The sequence below is a fragment of the Callospermophilus lateralis genome, chromosome 9 (assembly GCF_048772815.1).
Source record: "Callospermophilus lateralis isolate mCalLat2 chromosome 9, mCalLat2.hap1, whole genome shotgun sequence".
In the NCBI taxonomy this organism is placed as follows: Eukaryota; Metazoa; Chordata; class Mammalia; order Rodentia; family Sciuridae; genus Callospermophilus; species Callospermophilus lateralis.
This window is the reverse complement of record NC_135313.1, coordinates 71,648,938-71,670,129: the sequence shown is the minus strand read 5'-3', so window position 1 is coordinate 71,670,129 and position 21,192 is coordinate 71,648,938. Positions and strand designations below refer to the sequence as shown.

The window sequence follows — 21,192 nt, the reverse complement described above, 5'->3', positions numbered from 1 at the left end:
TTCAGAGCCCTGGTTTCCAGAAGATAGGAAATCTGTAATGAATACACTAGAGAAAGGATTCCACATAAACTACAGGGTTCGTGAGAAATCTCATCTGGCTTCTAGATTCAACCATAGCTGGAGAATCGGATCTGGGAGGAGGTTAGGGAGTCTGTTTGCCAATTTCCTCATAAAGAGGAAAGAGCATTCCACTCAAGCACAGTTTCTTCTTCCCTACACATGTGGCCTAGAGATGAGTGTTTACTAAGCGGAATTATTTCAGAAATTATAAAAGACATCACAGCCCCTTAACAGAAAGTGGCATAGAGAGCTGTACACCCATTGGAGGTGACCTAAAAAGAGAACTGATCGGTCAATCTCTTCCCAGAGTGGATGTCACCTTACTCACTTTTTCAAATATGTCCATCCTCCTTTTGAGATTCCAAAGGGCCATGCCTCTTTCCTCCTCACCTAAAGCCACCTTCTACATGGCTCATCACCTTGGTTCAAAGAGTAGGAGGAGAGCCTCATGGCTGCAAAGATCTTTAACCCAAACAGATCAGGACGCTACTAACAAAACCCTAATCTAGAAATAGAAAAGTGCATGGGGACCTTTAGTGGGCAGCTGGGCCGTGATGTTCCTGTTACACCAGTCCCCTTGGCAGCACTCCACGGCTTGGCCAGGTGATGGCGGGGTCTTACAGGTCATCTTCCCTTGCTCATACACCTGGAAGCAGCCTTTCTGGTACACATGGAAGCCATCGTTGATGCTCAGTGACGAAAAGCACTGCTGGCCTTCACAGTGGTCCTCATTCCCACAGGAAAGGCCTTCACACACACACATGTAAAGTTTGGGGTTGACCTTGGGCTTCTCATCTGCAAAGGAGAGAAAAGCATGGGGAAAAAAAGAGATCACTGTCTGGGTTCACTCCCACAGAGGGAACAACAGTAGTTTCTCCAGGACCATTCCAAACACATTCACAGAGCAGAAAGTCATCACCATTATGTCTACATTTCATGGCCTCATCACTTGGTCAACTACCAAATAGTCACCTCTCACCCTATGAATGCATTTATATAAGCTGAAACGGGTTTTCACCTGTCCATGGGGTTCTGACAAGGAGGTTCTCCCCTGTGGCTTCCATGTTACCTTCAGCTTGTACCCCCGTTTTTGCATCCAAATAAAATGTTTTGCTGGAACACAATTTTCAACACCTTAACTTTATACCCAAAACAGTTCCTAAATATATGACAGCTATTAACACCAGTTCCTGCTGCAAAAATCTTCATTGATGAGTAGAATAAGCAATACTGACTTTCCCGTTTCAGAACCTGATTGCTTCAGAATTATTCTTATATAATGCAATCTATAGCTATAAATCCAGGTTATCAATAATTCCAGTTAGATGCCTAGACTAACTTTTCTACAGTAATAACACTCACATTTTTACATTGATAAAATGAGAATTAAGAGCCACTGCATAATTTTCAACTGTCAAAAAAAAATGGGGGGCTGGGGACGTGGCTCAAGCGGTAGCGCGCTCGCCTGACATGCGTGCGGCCCGGATTCAATCCTCAGCACCATGTACAAACAAAGATGTTGTGTCCGCCGAAAAACTAAAAAATAAATATTAAAAAAAAAATGGGGGCACCAAGCATCCAGGATGAGGGCACAAGGAGACAAACGGAATGGAACAATCTTTGAACACTAAGGTTAACAAGTAGGACCAAAGGAATATCCCGCACCTGGTGAGTCCAGGTTACGATGGAAGGAAAGACAGAAATGCAATGTAATAGAAGTACACTTAATCAGACCTCCTAATTGTCTCTTTTTCAAAACATGCATTGCAGTTCCATTTTTCATATCACTCTTTTCCCCTCCCTTGTTGGAATGATTAGTTTGAACTTGCTTGTTCCAACAGTTTCCACTAGTGGGCAAAGAAAGAAAAGATACAATGTAAACAGCCAAGTACTAGAGACTACTGATTAGTTAGCCAAGGCTACTTTCACCAAAGCACCGTTCATATAAGGAAATTCAGCTTGCAGAGTACCTTCCAAAGATCTCTGGCACAGACAGGCTGCCCTCTAATCCCTGAACCCTCAGTTGTGGGTCTGTAAGATAACTGCTTTCTTTCTTAAAATAACAGGTCGGGTGGCTGTGCTTTCAAGAGAAGACCTTAAGGTGAGGTCTTTGAAATGTCAAGTTCATTTACACAGATTTGTGTGGGTGTGTGTAGAGATGTGGGTTATCTCAAAAAGAGAAAAGTGTTCTTAATCTTTCTTCTTCCCTCTTCAAAGAAGTGGAAAAATAGTTCACTGCCCACTGTCATGTGGGTGCCTCGTCCCACAGAGTAAGTGCATGCAGACACACAGACACAGCCTTCTATTTATAATTGACTTGCTAGTTCTTTTGAAAACCACAAGGGGCTCATCCAAAAAGCAAAGACATGCCTGAAAGCAGAAAATCCAAAATAGCCGCTGACAGTGCTATGTATGTCACCAGTCTCACCCCTGAGAATCGAGAGCCCTCAGACATTTTTAATGAGCAAAAATTTTAATAAGCAAAGAGATAGTTTTTATTTTCTCTGAGCACAGAAATCCAAAAGAAATTCCAGCACCAATCTATTTCTATGAGGATAAGAAACATATATATCTGCTGACATAATCCGGCAAAAAGTTTACACTTGCCAAAACAGAGTTGAAAGATAATATTTCCAGGGAGTCTAGACATGCTCACCACTCTTGAATGGCATGAAGCTGGACTAAGGGCTGCCAACTATGCTGCCTAACAGGTGATGGTTGTTTGGAAGGAAAAGGATGGGTGGGGTGAGTTAATGGTATCATATTGATTTATTTGTGATCTACAACTGGGAAATTAATAATTATATTCTTAAGACTCAAATAATACAGTTGATGCAAATTTGAAAACTAAGTGTTTTTAAAAGATCAGCCAGCTGAGGAGGCTGAGGCAGGAGGATCACAAGTTCAAAGCCAGCCTCGGCAACTTAGCGAAGCCCTGAGTAATTCAGAGAGACCCTATCTCTAAATAAAATGTAAAAAGGAGTTGGGGATGTGGCTCAATGGTTAAGCACCCCTGAGTTCAATCCCCAATATCAAAAAAATTTTAAAAATCACCAATGTCCACAATACCTAAGGAACACACAGTAAAAAGTGTGCCTGCTGACTCTGGATTGGGGATGAGAAGTTAATGTTGAGATTAAGAGGTAAAATGAAAATAAAGTAAGGGTGTAGTTATTCGTGGACTAATAATAGAGTACAACATACTCAACCCACTGCAATAAGGCTCATGAGGAAGAATAGCAACAGCAAACAAGTAGCTCTAGGTTATAGAGGGTTTACTCGCCCTTGACCCTATAGAAATGGACGGTCTAGGGGCTGGGATGTCATTCAGCATTATATTGCATACTTAGCATGTGTAAGGCTCTGAGTTCAACCCCCAATATCACAATCAATTAATAAATAAATCAATAAATAATAGAAATGGATAGACCAGGGCTGGAGATATAGTTCAGTTGGTAGAGTGCTTGCTTTGCATGCACAAAGCCCTGGGTTCAGTCCCCAGCACCACAAGGAAAAAAAAAAAAAGAAAAAGAAATGGATAGTCCAAGCTACCAAAGACTTAATGAGACTTTATGGCTCTAATAAAAAATAGCAATTAAAAAAATAACAACAATAATAGTTTCTCTAACATGTTCTTCAGCTGAACAAGTCTTTTTTTAAAGTAAAGTATTTTTTCATTTTTTTATTTGATTCTTACTTTCTAGAATTATTTAGACAATTTGAATTGGGCAATTAAGTCTGCTTAGCCTCTCATTAGATCCTTACCAAAAATTAAAATCAAGTGATATATAACTCACCTGCTCTCACACAGATATAGGGCTCTAACCTGTCATTGGAAATACTTTTAACCTTTAGATAAACTGATCTGGGTGCCAAACGCATACCTGTAGGCACTAGCTTCTACACTGGGGTCCGTTTTGGGGGTTTGGAAATTTTTTATTATTTTTTTTAATTTTTTATTTGTCTTAATTACTTATACATGGCAGGAGAATGCATTCATGCACTTTGATAACTACATAGATGGGATATAACTTCTCATTTTTTGGGGTGTACATGTTGCAGAATCATATTGGTCATGCAGTCATATATATTTATGTGTATATATATGTACACATACATAAAGTAATGACGTCTGTTTCATTCTACTATCTTTCCTATCCCCACAGCCCTTCCCCTTCCCTCCCACCACTTCCCTCTACCTAATCTATGGTGACGTTATTCTTCCCCAGTGCCTCCTGCCTTATTGTGAATTAGTATTCGCATATTAGAGAAAACATCCAGCCTTTGGTTTTGTGGAATTGGCTTATTTTGCTTAGCATGATATTCTCCAACTCCAACCATTTACTGGCAAATGCCATAATTTACTCTTCTTTAAAGCTGAGTAATATTTCATTGAGTATATATACCCCATTTCTTTATCTATTTATCTAAGCACTCAGATGCAGGAAGGGTCACTACTTTTCTAAGGTTTCTAATTTTTTTGACAGGATGTGTCGAGAGTCTGGCAGATATTTGGACTATAACCTAAAGAATTCTGCCAGAAGACAGCAGCCTCAAGTACATACCATCTTCAGTAAAATTCAACTTACTGTGCCCACTTCTGCAATATACATAGGCGTGAAGCAACACTAGCCTTAATCAGATCTTAATCTCATGGGATCATACACTAAGTCAAAGAAATTCACTCATTTATTAAATACTGTCTTTGGATCTTCCATATACTTTCATAATTGTGTACAGAAGACCATTAGGCTGACTATCTTTCAGTTGGTGATTCTTTGCAACAAGATATCTAAAACTGGGATTTGCATATCTTACCTTCCATACTCAGGACAAAATAAAAAAAATTCAAAAATAGGAAAAAAAAGCAAAGAAAAATGACTGCTAATGAAATGTAATAATTAACTTAATCTCTGACAGGGAAAAAACATAAGCCGAGTCCAGCAGTTAGCAAACAAAAGTACAAGACCATCACGACTTCCTTCCCATTTTGCTCTTCACCCAAACTTTTATCTTTTTAATCTGTACATTCCCATGTAACTAATGAGCAGAGTCCTTCATGTATGGGTTTTTATATACATGTAAATATAAATGAAGATCCTAAATTCATAAAAACATAAGAATTACCCCCCCATACACACACACACACACACACACACACACACACACACACCAGACATACTTACACACATCAAATGTCACCATGGCAATTTCACTGACAGACGGGGTAAATCTAAGAGATGCCAAAAGTATTTTCTGAGCTAAGATTATTAAATCAACAAAGAAAGTTAAAAACAAGGTAGAATATTCCCAGATTCTGGTATCCACAATTCTTAGAAATATAGCAGGCCTCAAAATGTCCATGACTCAGTTTGTCTTGTCAAATTTAGGAGTCACCATAACATGTGTGGGCAGGGCAGCCTTTGAGGGCCACAGATAAGAGTGTGTGGATCTCTAAGCTCTTGGACTGGGACATAAATATAATATATATCAAGAAATTACCACAGAATGGATAATTGTGTCCTGTGAAGGGTTTTCCACAGCACAGACAGGAAGCACCATATCTGATATGAAGTACTTTACACTTGCCTGTGCAAACAACCAGGAAGTGCCCTGGCAGAAGGCACCAAGTCTACTCTACCTAATTGACATTCATTTAAATAATTCAGTAGTTTAAATGTCAAGCCAGAGGTATTCCCTCTCTGCAGAGCTCACCCACATTGTTTGTTCTAGAAGGCACCTCCCAGCATTACTCAGTGTTATGGCTGGCTCCATATGCCCTTTGTATCACAGGAACCAGGGCCGTGTGAAAACACTCACAGCCTGGGCTGGCTGGGAAAGGCGGCGAGTTCTGACCACAAATGGAGGCTGCCTCCTATAGAGAGGGAGGCCAAGGAGTGGGGGAGGATGGGGACTGGCTCTGCAAACCAGAGATGCAGGCTGGGAATCCCAGGAGTTTACCACGGCCAAATCCTTAAAAAGATTTTTCTTGTTCTGGGCAATACTCAGCTTGCCATCTGGACACACCTACCCTAAGACTAATCCTAGACTGGCAGAGGAAGAGGCAGAGCAAAGAGCATCACGGACTTTCAAAGACGGTTCGTAGTCTGGGATAATCTTGTATGTCACAGTAAAAGCATTCATATTTATATTTGAGACTTCAGCAATCTAAGCACAATACTATGGACTTATCTATTCCCACCTGCCCAGTCATGCACTCTATAATGCTTTAAGGCATTTAAACTGATTATCATTCTAAATGGTGCATAAAAGTCCACATTTCCCACTAAGATCTTTCATACAAGACAAATGAGCAAATGCTACAAGCAAACCAGCCTGTAGCTATGATCCATCCTTGGGTCAGCAAAAGAAACAAGCTGAATTTTTTACAGTCTTACCTCAAAGTAGCACATACAATAATGCAGTAATTAGACTGTAATTATAAAAGTCCAATAGCACAGAACTTACATTGGCTAAAAGAGGAGCTCCAAATATTCCTGGCCTTCTTCCAATAGTCTAAACAATTCATTCACTTGGAATGGCAGTTTATATTAGGTTTATAGATTATGGGACTCCTTCCATCATTTTCTAATCCGGAACACAGTTTGGCACTTCTCCAGAATCTGCAAGCATTTGAGATCTCTGGCATTAAACAAAGGCTTAAGGAAGGATTTTGCAATGCCAGGTTTCATTGCCAGCAAGCCTGCTCCTAAGACAGGAGCACAAAGGTCCATCCGGAATGCCTAGTGAAGGGCATTTGATCCTCTGACAAGAAGGCAGGCTATATGCTCAGGGATTAAATACCCCAAGTGCCCAGATGCTTTCTCATTATAAACACTCATTTAGGGAACTCACTTTCTTTTTCCTTTTTAATCAAAGAAACTGATACTTTAAAAAGTTGTAAAGCCAAGAAGAAAATGTACTCTAGGATTATAAAAGAATAGAGGCATTCAACAGACAGCTAAAAACTAGAATAACAAAAATGTCTACGATTTTGAACTCATGATGCCTCCACTCCAAACATTCTCCTCCCCAGTATTCCCTAACGCAGTGAATGGCAGCCCCATTCATTCACCTGCATAAGCCTGATTCTTGCCGCCTTCTACCACTCTTAAGGACAGGCAACAGTCTAATCCTTGCCTACTGTTTAGCATCCTCTGCGTGGCAGCTCTCAGAAGACTTCTTCGTGCTTCAGGATCCAAGGCCCTATGGGTATAGAATTCCCTCCACCCTGAAAGCTTGTCTCTACCCCTAATGCTGCATTCACCTAGTCAGTGCCTATCAACCATGCACATCCTACCTTGCATGATATTTCCTTGAGCAGACTTTGTTCACGCACCCAAAGGTAAAGAAGAAACCCCCTTCAGGAACTCAGGTTTGTGGAAACTCAGGTTTGTGTCCTTATGGCTATTGAATGCCCAGCCCTTTCCTCTAGATTGCAAGCACTGTGAAGGTGGGTACTGCATCTGCCTGGGTCACCATTCCATACCCAGCCATGGCCTTCGTGCCTGACAGAAGTACAAGCCTGAGGCATATTTGCTACAGCATGAATTTTCTCCTCCCAGAAAGGTTTCAGAGGTGAGAAGAGACCTGATGCTAATTTTCAGAGCCGACTTGAGCCCATAAAGTCTTCAAATGTCAGCACAGAACTTAAGGCAAGGCTTAGTCACCAGGCCAGCATGTCTGTGCAAACCATTTCTTCCCTAGAGAAGCCCGCCGTACCATCACATCTGTTCACTACTCGGGCTCCCATGTGTGGCAAATTAGTACTTTTTGTGGTACAGTAGGTTTTTCGTTAGCTTGTTTGTTTGTCAGAAGAAAAAACTAAGATACAAGAGTTCCTAAAATAAGGAACTCTAATACATTCTAGAACAGCTGGGCTTCTGTGGCTGTCCTCTTTGGGCTGGCTGCTTGGGGACTTTGGGCTACCATAGTGCTATGGTGATCAAGATCATCCACATACAAAAAGTGCCTTCAACGCCAGTCAGTTTACAGAGATGTCTGCAGCACTTGGCTGCTCAGCAGAGGAAAAGCTGCCCCTGATCTTTGCTGCCATTTTTTTTTTCCCTATCAGTGCAATAATGGCAAGTTCAGCAGGGAGTGGGAAAGAGCGAATTACATCATGTTCTCCTCTTTCTTTGCTGAAGGTGATAAGGATTCCTAAGTCATCCTGCATTTGAACTGCTGAAGCTGAGAAAGAAGAAAAAATTTTTAAAAAAGTGCCATCTGTTTATTTTGTGTCTGGGCTGACTCCTTGTCTCTGAAATAATCCCTGTAAATTAAGCCTATTACAGCAGCCACACCTTCTATTTCAAAGCCAAAAATTTAGCCCGTGTTCAAGTGACTAACAAATTAAACAACACTGTGGGGTAATGACCTAAGACAATATTGGCCTGTCTTTTCCATGTTTTTATTTTTATGATTCTCTGAATGCTGTACAGACTTGGCTTTACCACAGCAATGCCTATGACGCAACTCCTTAACATAAGAGGAAAGTAATGCCCTCTGTGTTTTGTCTTTAAACTTCTCCAAATGAGGCTTCACAGAAACAAATGATTACAACGACTGAGGGGAACTGCCTACTGTGGAATATTTTCATAGGCCAGAAAATACTCTCTCCTCCCCACATATAACAAGCAATGCCCATGTCTGAAGAAAGCTCCAGTTCTAGGGAGAATAACAGAGCCAGAAGGAAGGCGAAAGCAATTCATTCTAGTGAGTTATAAACAGTTCAGAAAAGTCATTCCTTCTCTAGGTTTCCATCTATTCACCATCTCAGGCTGGAAGCTCTGCTCACAGTACAGGAAGGGGAATTGCTCTTGGCTAACTCATTTTTGGTGTTTTCCCTTGTCTCCTTGGGCTAGCCAGGGAGTACATGGCCTACCACTCAGAGCTTCCTACCTGGGCTCTGAATTGAAATTTGGTTTAACAGGAAACCTTAAATAAAGAGCAGAACAGCAGAGAGGGAACCACCAGGGCCTTTAGAGCCCAGCTCCACACCTCTGTTTCTCCTCTCCTACCCTACTCCACCCTTTCCTCTGGGGTTCAGGGACCGACCTTCACAAGTTTGCCAACCTTGGATCTAGTTACCATCACAAGCCTTTACCACACCTCCACCCTTTCCGGAAGCTTTCAAACCACACAGATAAACCCTTCAAATGCTGGGCAGAGTTCCAGTTTGTTTAACAACAGTCTTGGAATGCAGCCTTAGGCATTGTGGCACCCAAATCCAAAGGTAAAAATGCCCCTAATTAGTGAAACCCCCCTCTTCCCTAGCTCTGTACTCTATCCTACACCAGAGAAAGAGAATGGAAGGGACGTGGTGATTTCTAGACTACGCCCATTCCATGCTAGATGAAACCACAGGGAGTAAAAAAATAAAGAGAGTGAAAAATTGGGGCACAGTCCAAGCTTCTGCTACTTCTCTATCCCGGACTCCCCAATCTACTTCTCATGGCCCTGTCTCGTCCAGAACTCCATGAGGGGCTAATGAAGCAGGGAATCCCATGTCCTCACTCCCATGACTGCAAGACTGTAATGCCAGCCCTCATCACCTGATCTTTGCTTCACATATCTTCTTACCCCTATCAGACTAATTAATATGGTCCAAAAGAACTCATTAACTCCAAACTCAACACATTTAAGAAGACTGGCTGATTATTGAGAGAATAAAGATCCTACAGCCTCTATGAGAAGTTTGAGTTTGGGGCATTTTGAGCTTATTCCTCTTTATTCAAGTCCAAAGAAAAGCTCCAGGTGCCTACACTCAGGGCAGAAGCAGAATGCATTTCTTCAGAGGGCTGGGAATTAGAACTGGCTTTCCAAACACACCATCCCTGTGTCTCAATTTCTGCGGCATGGCAAGCCATTTTCAGCTTCCACAGTCATATTGGACCCTGGCACAAGAAAGCCAGCTAAATCTGAGATGTGTCACGAGGCCACTGGCTGGGAAGCAAGAATACCTAAACAAACCCAGGCCAGAGCAACAGGCAAGACTTTCCGCAGATTCCCTTTGGCTTCTGTAGCTGAGATCACTCCCAGCCTAAAGATAACCCAAGTATCTACGAAGGGTCACTTTTAAATAGTAGCTTTAATACCACCAGTCATCTCAGAAGTATTTCCTTCCAGAGCCTGCTTCCATCCACACTGTCATGCCAAGCCTGTCCAACAATGGCAAGCCCAGTGAGGAGAAGAAAGTCCAGAAGGAAATGGAAGGAGTCCCAAAGGGCAGCAGGCAGCTCCTAACATGCTATGGTTCTATTAATTCTCCATGCACCCCCACATTTGGCCTACTGAGAAATAACCTTGCAAAGAGACACCCTGTAGAAACTATCTACTGAACCCTGGAGATTAAAGACCAGGTATAAAATGAAACTAAATAGTTTAATTCAATGCCTCCCCTTTCTGAAGCAGACGCAACACAAACCATGGCTGGCTGCCATCCAGGAGTTTTTTAGGAAAACATCCCCTTCCAAGAGGAAACTTACACCTCTCAGTATATTGGACCACTGTTTTGTTGAACAAGGGAACTATATGGAGTCTTAGGACACACTGTACAAACACAGCCATTGTGGCCACCCACTAACCACACAAGTGTCAAATGGACCTGCTCAAAAGCCTGCTTTTTATTTGGGGTTTTGTTTGTTTGTTTGTTTTTATTTTTGCTCCCATTTAAGCAGGGACAAAATCCCCAGATCTTCCTAAGAATCATTACAATCTGCTCAGCACCTCACCTGCTGTCTACCAAGTGTGTCCACACTGTCCTTCAAGGCAGTCATCCAGGGGCTGCTGTACCAGGGACAGGTGCTCAGTGGGCTATTTTCAGTTGCTATCAGCTCAATCGGGAGCCACACATGCTCAGGAGGCAGCCGAGTTTTGGTAGCGGTTCAAACTCTGGGCAGCCAAGAGACATACACCTTTCACAGCTGCTAGGGCAACCAGCAGCCCAGCGCTCCTCCCAAGACTGGAGACAGGCAAACAGTGTAACCTGCCCAGCCAATACGCTGGCAAGCAGGCTGTACCTCTCGGCTCACTGCCTGGGTTATTCTGAGCGGGGCTTATTGACACTCCATGGCAACACAGGAACAAAAGGCCAGCTAGAAGGATTGAAGTATCTTGCAAAAGTTGCTAGAAAAGTCAGCAGCTCAGGCTTCTGTTTTCATAATAAAGTTAGCAGTGGATTATTATTAGGTAATCCTTGTTTTGCAGCTGTCGTCGTTATTTGTGACCTACCTGTAATAAAGTTCTACTTTTTGAACTACAGTTTGTTTTTGTTTGCCACCATTTAGTTGCTATAGTTGGGAGGACTTTGAAAATGAAGCATGTGGTCAGCCTGCCCCCAAACTGCAGGAGAACTAGTTTTTCTCACTCCCTTTCCTTCTATTCTTGACATGACCTAGGATCCACTTCCATCACACCACTCTTTCAAAGCACACAAATTGCCTCTACTTAATCTTTCACTAGCTCTCCACTGCCTTCAGAATACAAGACACAACACCTCAGGCACAGGGCTCAGCCTTACTTGCAGGTCTCAACTCAGCCCTAATTAATCCTGTCTCATGACTTGGTGTCCCCCATGGTCTCTGCTTCCACCCTTCCCCTGCCTGAAATGTCCTTCTTAGTCCCTCCTCTGCTGGTCTAAAGCCAGTTCATCCTATAAAACTCTTGCCTCCCTGGATCACCAGCCCCAGTCCCAGCCCCACAGGAGTCAAAGGTATTCCTTGTAAGGAAAGTATTAGTACCATGTGGTAAGCCAGGCTTCAAACAACTGGACTGTGACTCATTAATAGCAAGAACCCCTTCTTGCTTACACAGACATTGCCAGTGCCAGCCAGTTTTGACAATGGTACTTCATTTGAATAAAATCTACAGGCAGGGCTATCATTTTTTAAAGTGCATCTCACCATCACGTCCCTGCCAAGAAGTTCCCATTCTTCCTTTTATTCCTTCTCCTCCTTCCCACATCCCCAAAATACATATCTCCTTGGAAAGTTCATGTTCTGCTCTAACCCATAACAAAGAATTAGGCTCAGCATTAACCCTGGCTCTAGGAAACACCCTCTCTCAGGGCTCAGATTCAGCTGATAAGAATCGGGCAGGCAGCAGCTGTTACAGTGTTATGACCAAGGCTGGGAAGGTGCAGATGTAAACTTCCCTCTTCCTCTCAAATCACTGGCTTGGAGAGACAGGATGGTCGGGCTACATGAAGTTGTGAAAAAATAAAAGGTTCTAGGCCAGGGTTGTTGGCAAACCTACCAGAAGACCTAAGATCAGTGGTCACAACCTTCCCCTTAGGGCAGCAGGAACTTCTGGAAAGTGGACTCTTTGGAGCAGACTGAGGTTGTCTTTTAAAAAAAAAAAACAACTGGGTTTTGACCCATTCGTGGGTAGAGAAATCAATGTAGTGGCTCGTGACTAGGTTTCTTTCCATCTTTTGGAGATGAAACTGAATAGTGTTAAGGAAAGAGAAGAACCAGGAGCACACTGAACAAGGTTAAGAGTAATGACTATTTCATGAATCCATCCTTTCAGATGTGTGTGGGTCCCGTATGCACACTGGGTCCTAGTCTAAAATGTTTCTAGCTATGAGTCACAGTCAGAAGTTGGGAAGCCAACCCACCCTGTGTCTTACACTATCTTGGAATGACATGAGTTCTGAGTAATTATGACTATTATAAATAATCATTATCTAGGGAAGTTTGCTTGAGTTCATCTTGAGCTTCAGAGGGAAGTTACAGAGGGGCTAGCAGCCTTCTGAGGGTTGTAAATTAATTTTTAAATGTATTTTATTTTTCCTATTTTTTCCCCTAAAGGTGAAAGTTACAATCCTACACACGCTTCCTATTTTACTAGTTTTTCTGTAGAAGAAATGGCATCTCTTACTCTTGAGACCTGTCTAAAGGACCCATGGCTCTCCACACTTAATTACGAGAAACGCGTTTCATAAGCTTGTATGTTGAACTTGTTTCCCCAGCTGGTCAATGCCTGATTTTGTTTGATTTGAATTTTTAATGAGTGTTACCCACTCCCCTCTTACACTGTCGAAGATAGATAGATAGATAGATAGACAGACAGACAGACAGACAGATAGATAGATAGATAGATAGATAATCTACCCACAGTAGAAACAAACATTTCCCAGGAAGGAGAGGCTAACAGAAAGCTATTGTTTCAGCTCTCCTTGCACCAACTCATATATAATCACTTTATTACATAAGAAAATATGATGATAATGATTTAAAAAATCTTAAAAACGTGCAGCTCCATCCAACATTTACAATTTAAGTTTTTGTAATGGCAAATAGCCCAGCACATCTCATCTCTCCCATAATCCTCACAATTACCCTAACAAGACAGGGGGTTTTGTTTTTCTTTTCTTTCTTTCTTTTTTTTTTTTTTTAATGTGTTTGGATTGGTTAAAGCTCTTGCTTGAGGTTACACAGCCAACAAAAAACATAATGTATATTAAAGAGTGGTGTTCAAAAGCTTCTATCATTATTTTTTTGTTGTTGTTGGTTTTGTGGTGCTGAAGATTGAACCCAGGGCATTGCTCGTGCTGGTCAAGTGTTCTACTACTGTGCTACACTGCTATATCCCCAACCCTAAGAGCTTCTGTCATTATTAATCCTCTTCAAATTCTCACTTTGTGTGTGTGTGTGAACTGAGTTAGCTACATCTACATTCATTTATGTCCGGTGCATGCTAGAATCCAGCTCAATCCTGTCTGTTTGAGAGGAGAAGAGAGTTTGTAATAGCAAATGACAAGGCCCCTTCAGCTGGGTTTGTGTTCTTTACTTCTCATCTCTCCTACCAGTAATCATTTTTCATGTTCATTATCTACACAACTCTAGCTGCAGGAAGAGTTTTATTTGCTTTCACAGAGAAGAGCACTTGAGTCCTAATTACCTGTATATTCTTCCCTTCCTTCCCACTAATAAGACTGATCATGTTCTAATACTATTATTATGCCACCAGGGAGAAGACAGAACCTCTGGGTTTGGCTTTCCTTTTGTCCCTGAATGCATGCAGGTGAAGACGGTGACACCAGTACTTCAAATGGAGTATTGCTTCTTTGGAAATATTTTAAAGCCAAGACAACCAACATTTTGTAAGATTTATAAGTCATAGTTAGATTTTATTATAGCAAGGGAGGTTAGACTTATGCAGAGTTTTGTTGCAAGAGATTTTGGCCTGTCTTAGAGAAGACTGTTAGGTCCTAAATTATTTTCTGAGTTAACTGGATTTTAGTATTTTCAAAGCCATTGCCACTCAGACTTTCCAGCCCAATTACCCAATGAAGGAAGGAAGGGGATAACTTCAATGGACTTTTTGTTAGGGCCCACAAAGGTGCCCCTCTTTGCCACTGGGGGGAAGAATAGAATAAGCCTTTCTTTGAATTTCTCATTATTGAGGATTCAGGAAATTCTTGAAGGGGTGATTGAATGTAAAAGAAGTATCTCAGTGTTAAATGTGTTGCTCTCATTTCTTGTTACTATAATTTATCTCTTTTGTTCAGAATAACTTTTTTTTCTTTACCATATCATCGAATGAGAGAATTTTTTAGGAAAAAATAAGTACTAATTAATATGGGATATACTAACATAAGGCGGTTAGCCCAATAATTCACATGTATTAAGCAGTCAATAAATATTATGGGCAATCATCAAAGGGATCGTTACAGTACACAGTATTTTCCAATTTTCTGTATTTGGAAACAAACAAAAACAACAACAATTTAAAAAAAGAAAAAGAGTCCCTTTTTGCCCAGAGCATTTAGAGTTCCACAGAACTTGAAAAAGTTTCTGAAATACACACAAACTCTATCCAATAGTAGGTCCGTGACTTTAGAACTACCATTTGAAGTGTTATCACCATTTTTAATCACTGTTTAAAAAACACTTGGTCCTCAGCAATGAAAAAAAGAAACTGGGGAGACAAAGGAGGAAGAGTTGGTTTGGTTTTTTTTTGGAAGAGGGCACATAAATTTGTACATATTTATGGGTGACAAGTGATGTTTTGATGCTTTTATACAATGCATAATGCTCCAATCATGGTAAGCACACCTATATCTTCAAACACTTATCATTTATTTGTGGTGAAAACATCCAAAATTCTTCCTCCTTGCTTTCTTTGACATACACATTATTGTTATTACTTGCCATCCTACTGTGCAACAGAACCCCAGAACTGTCTAACTATAACTCAGTATACACTGACCAACCTTTCCCCATCCTTCTTTGGTTGTTTTGGAGGTGAGGGTCTTGCTATGTTGCCCTGGTTGCCTTTGAATTCCTGAACTCAAGCCATCTTCCTACTTTAACCTCCTCAGTAGCTGAGATTACAGCCTCATGACACCATGTCTGACCCTTGTTTGTTTTTTAATGGATTAAAAAATACATCAGAACAAAATATCGCCAGGCACAGTGGTGTACACCTATAATCCCAGAGACTTAGGAGGCTGAGGCAAGAGGATCACAAGTTTGAGGCCAGCCTCAGTAATTCAGTAAGGCCTTTGGCAACTTGGCAAGACCCTATCTCAAAATAAAAATAAAAAATAAAAAGATTTGTGTAAAGCACTGCTGAGTTCAATCCCCAGTACCAAAACAACAACAACAACAACAAAAAAAACCCCTCTATGACTTTTATTTAGGTTCCAATAACGTCATCTAGCATCAATAATATCACTGATACACAATTAATAAGCTGGTTGCTCTTCTCTGTAAACATTAAATATGGGTCCTGTTTTCTTTTAAACTTGGTAATCTATAAAGCTCAGCACCAGATAAGCTATAGTACTATTACAAATGTTTTCCTTGTCTGCCCTGGAATTTACCTCTTTTGGCTAAGTATTTTATACTTAACATTTGCTTTACAACTAATGTTGAGTACATTAGAGTATGTTACAAATAGAGTTTTTCTGTGTTTAAAAAAAAAAAAGGCACTGGTACATACATAAAAACAAGAGTGCCTTTCATAGAATATGCTATTGACAGTCAACATGGAGCTGAGCCAGGGAGAGAGGAGAGCACAAGGCAATGGCCATTATGACTGGAGCACTCTAGGTCACAGCACTCATTGGATGTTCTTTTTTTAAAAAAAGATAGTAAGTATTTCAGCTAAAGGATAAGACACTCTTTCCCACACTCTGGTTCATATTTCTAAACATTCTGGTGGTGGTGGTGGATAAAATAGCAAAACCTTAGTGGCTGTTCATTTCTGTATCAGCCCAGATAAACTAGTTTCATTATGTGTTTTTACTGTGGCATGAAAATATCATTTGCTGGACTCTCTGGACAGCTTAAGAGCTGGGATCAGGAAAAAACAACCAATAGAGATGTTATTGACATTTCCATAAATTCCATTTGCTCCTCTCTTTTTCCTGCTCTTTCTCCAACCCCGTTCTCTCTTTATACTACATTTCCACCTCAATTTCTCTTCTGCTCCTTTTTCTTTCTATCTTATCTACATCACACTTAAGTCCATGATGCCAGTGTAAACCCAAAGGTACTACTTAATACCACAAAGAACTGATAAGGCACCTAGGGAAAGATATAAGACATTTGGAGAGAATTTAGTCCTGAGATTCTTTAGATTAAAAAATAACAATAAAAATCAAATTGTTAAGTAATTTAAAAGAAGACAGGGAATCCTAGAAACTCATTTGAAATAAATGTGTTTAGAAATTGCCAAGTATTTCCTGGGGCACAATCGTCCCAGATGAAAACCCCTGCTAACTCAACAAATCTTGTCAGCTTTCATAGAAGCCCTTTTCCTCCTACTAATCCCTTCCACACTGCCACAGTGGAAAACTTTCTTCAAACATCCTTGGCACTAATTGACACAAGTATCATATTAACACAAAGTCTTTTTTTTTTTTTTTTTTTTTTTTTTAATTAATTTTTATTGTAGGTTGTTCAAAACATTACATAGTTTTTGATATATCATAATTCACACTTTGATTCAAGTGGGATATGAACTCCCATTTTTACCCCATATACAAATTGCAGAATCACATCAGTTGCACATTGATTTACATATTGCCATTCTGGAGTCTGTTGTATTCTGCTGCCTTTCCCATCCTCCGCTATCCCCCCTCCCCCCTCCCCTCCCCTCTTCTCTCTCTACCCCCTCTACTGTACTTCATTTCTCCCCCTTATATTTTCCCTCCTTTCCCCTCACTTCCTCTTGTATGTAATTTTGTATACCCCTGAGGGTCTCCTTCCATTTACATGCAATTTCCCTTCTCTCTCCCTTTCCCTCCCACCTCTCATCCCTGTTTAATGTTAATCTTCTTCTCATGCTCTTCTTCCCTACTCTGTTCTTAGTAACTCTCCTTATATCAAAGAAGACATTTGGCATTTGTTTTTAAGGGATTGGCTAGCTTCACTTAGCATAATCTGCTCTAATGCCATCCATTTCCCTCCAAATTCTATGATTTTGTCATTTCTTAATGCAGAGTAATACTCCATTGTGTATAAATGCCACATTTTTTTTATCCATTCGTCTATTGAAGGGCATCTAGGTTGGTTCCACAGTCTTGCTATTGTGAATTGTGCTGCTATGAACATGGATGTAGCAGTGTCCCTATAGTGTGCTCTTTTTAGGTCTTTAGGGAATAGACCGAGTAGTGGAATAGCTGGATCAAATGGTGGTTCCATTCCGAGCTTTCCAAGAAATCTCCATACTGCTTTCCAAATTGGCCGCACCAATTTGCAGTCCCACCAGCAATGTACAAGAGTACCCTTTTCTCCACATCCTCGCCAGCACTTGTTGCTGTTTGACTTCCTAATGGCTGCCAATCTTACTGGAGTGAGATGGTATCTTAGGGTGGTTTTGATTTGCATTTCTCTGACTGCTAGAGATGGTGAGCATTTTTTCATATACTTGTTGATTGATTGTATGTCCTCCTCTGAGAAATTTCTGTTCAGGTCCTTGGCCCATTTGTTGATTGGGTTATTCGTTATCTCATTGTCTAATTTTTTTAGTTCTTTGTATATTCTGGATATTAGGGCTCTGTCTGAAGTGTGAGGAGTAAAGATTTGTTCCCAGGACGTAGGCTCCCTATTCACCTCTCTTATTGTTTCTTTTGCTGAGAAAAAACTTTTTAGTTTTAGTAAGTCCCATTTGTTGATTCTAGTTATTAACTGTTGTGCTATGGGTGTCCTATTGAGGAATTTGGAGCCCGACCCCACAGTATGTAGATCATAGCCAACTTTTTCTTCTATCAGACGCCATGTCTCTGATTTGATATCAAGTTCCTTGATCCACTTTGAGTTAACTTTTGTGCATGGCGAGAGAAAGGGATTCAGTTTCATTTTGTTGCATATGGATTTCCAGTTTTCCCAACACCATTTGTTGAAGATGCTATCCTTCTTCCATTTCATGCTTTTAGCCCCTTTATCAAATATAAGATAGTTGTAGTTTTGTGGATTGGTTTCTGTGTCCTCTATTCTGTACCATTGGTCCACCTGCCTGTTTTGGTACCAGTACCATGCTGTTTTTGTTACTATTGCTCTGTAGTATAGTTTGAAGTCTGGTATAGCTATGCCGCCTGATTCACATTTCCTGCTTAGAATTGTTTTTGCTATTCTGGGTCTTTTATTTTTCCATATGAATTTCATGATTGCTTTCTCTATTTCTACAAGAAATGCCGTTGGGATTTTGATTGGCATTGCATTAAACCTATAGAGAACTTTTGGTAATATCGCCATTTTGATGATGTTACTTCTACCTATCCATGAACAGGGTATATTTTTCCATCTTCTAAGATCTTCTTCTATTTCTCTCTTTAGGGTTCTGTAGTTTTCATTGTATAAGTCTTTCACCTCTTTTGTTAGGTTGATTCCCAAGTATTTTATTTTCTTTGAGGATATTGTGAATGGGGTGGTTGTCCTCATTTCCATTTCAGAGGATTTGTTGCTGATATACAGGAATGCCTTTGATTTATGCGTGTTGATCTTATAGCCTGCCACTTTGCTGAATTCATTTATTAGCTCTAATAGTTTCTTTGTAGACCCTTTTGGGTCTGCTAGGTATAGAATCATGTCATCTGCAAATAGTGATAATTTGAGTTCTTCTTTTCCTATTTTTATGCCTTTAATTTCTTTCGTCTGTCTAATTGCTCTGGCCAGTGATTCGAGAACTATGTTGAACAGAAGTGGTGAGAGAGGGCATCCCTGTCTTGTTCCAGATTTTAGAGGGAACGCCTTCAGTTTTTCTCCATTCAGAATGATGCTAGCCTGAGGCTTAGCATAGATTGCTTTTACAATGTTGAGGTATGTTCCTGTTATCCCTAGTTTTTCTAGAGTTTTGAACATAAAGGGATGCTGTACTTTGTCGAATGCTTTTTCCGCATCTATCGAGATGACCATATGGTTCTTATTTTTAAGCCTGTTGATGTGGTGAATAACATTTATTGATTTCCGTATATTGAACCAACCTTGCATCCCAGGGATAAATCCTACCTGATCATGGTGCACAATTTTTTTGATATGTTTTTGTATCCGGTTCGCAAGAAGTTTATTGAGGATTTTTGCATCTAGGTTCATTAGAGATATTGGTCTGTAGTTTTCTTTCTTTGAAGTGTCTTTGTCTGGTTTAGGAATCAGGGTGATGTTGGCCTCATAGAATGAATTTGGAAGTTCTCCCTCTTTTTCTATTTCCTTAAATAGCTTGAAAAGTATTGGTGTTAATTCCTCTTTAAAGGTTTTGAAAAACTCTGCTGTATACCCATCCGGTCCTGGGCTTTTCTTAGTTGGTAGTCTTTTGATGGTATCTTCTATTTCCTCAATTGATATTGGTCTGTTTAGGTTGTCAATATCCTCTTGGCTCAATCTGGGCAAATCATATGACTTAAGAAATTTATCGATGCCTTCACTATCTTCTATTTTATTGGAGTATAAGGATTCAAAATAATTTCTGATAATCTTCTGTATTTCTGAAGTGTCTGTTGTGATATTGCCTTTTTCATCCCGTATGCTGGTAATTTGAGTTCTCTCTCTTCTTCTCTTTGTTAGCGTGGCTAAGGGTCTGTCGATTTTATTTATTTTTTCAAAGAACCAACTTTTAGTTTTGTCAATTTTTTCAATTGTTTCTTTCGTTTCGATTTCATTAATTTCAGCTCTGATTTTAATTATTTCTTGTCTTCTACTTCTTTTGCTGTTTTTTTGCTCTTCTTTTTCTAGGATTTTGAGTTGAAGTATTAGATCATTTATTTGTTGGTTTTTCCTTTTTTTAAGGAATGAACTCCAAGCAATAAATTTTCCTCTTAGAACTGCTTTCAATGTGTCCCATAGATTCCGATATGTTGTGTCTGTGTTTTCATTTATCTCTAAGAATTTTTTAATTTCCTCCTTGATGTCTTCTATAACCCATTGATCATTCAGTAACCTATTGTTCATTCTCCAAGTGATGCATGATTTTTCCTTACTTCTTTTATTGTTGATTTTCAATTTCATTCCATTATGATCAGATAATATGCATGGTATTATCTCTACTCCTTTATATTGTCTAATAGTTGCCCTGTGACATAATATATGATCTATTTTTGAGAAGGATCCATGTGCTGCTGAGAAAAAAGTGTAACTGCTTGATGTTGGGTGGTATATTCTATATATGTCAATTAAGTCTAGGTTATTAATTGTGTTATTGAGCTCTATAGTTTCCTTATTCAACTTTTGTTTGGAAGATCTGTCCAGTGGTGAGAGAGGTGTGTTGAAGTCTCCCATGATTATTGTATGGTGGTCTATTAGACTCTTGAACTTGAGAAGAGTTTGTTTGATGAACATAGCTGCACCATTGTTTGGGGCATATATATTTATAATTGTTATGTCTTGTTGGTGTATGGTTCCCTTGAGAAGTATGTAGTGTCCCTCTTCATCCCTTTTGATTAACTTTGGCTTGAAATCTATTTTATTTGAAATGAGTATGGACACTCCTGCTTGTTTGCGAAGTCCATATGAGTGATATGATTTTTCCCAACCTTTCACCTTCAGTCTATGTATGTCTTTTCCTATCAGATGTGTCTCCTGAAGGCAGCATATTGTTGGGTCTTGTTTAGTGATCCATTCTGCTAGCCTGTGTCTCTTAATTGGTGAGTTTAAGCCATTAACATTTAGAGTTATTATTGAGATA

At 40.1% G+C, this 21,192-nt stretch overlaps 1 protein-coding gene across 4 annotated transcripts in view; it reads right to left on the bottom strand.

The window, feature by feature from the left end:
* Positions 1-21,192, bottom strand: part of Acvr1 (activin A receptor type 1) — a 130,247-nt gene that overhangs the window by 31,050 nt on the left and 78,005 nt on the right. For all 4 annotated transcript variants that reach the window (XM_076865982.2, XM_076865981.2, XM_076865980.2 and 1 more), the window contains one exon: positions 592-855. In XM_076865982.2, the coding sequence (XP_076722097.1) occupies positions 592-855 (264 nt within the window). The remainder of the gene's footprint in view (positions 1-591; positions 856-21,192) is intronic.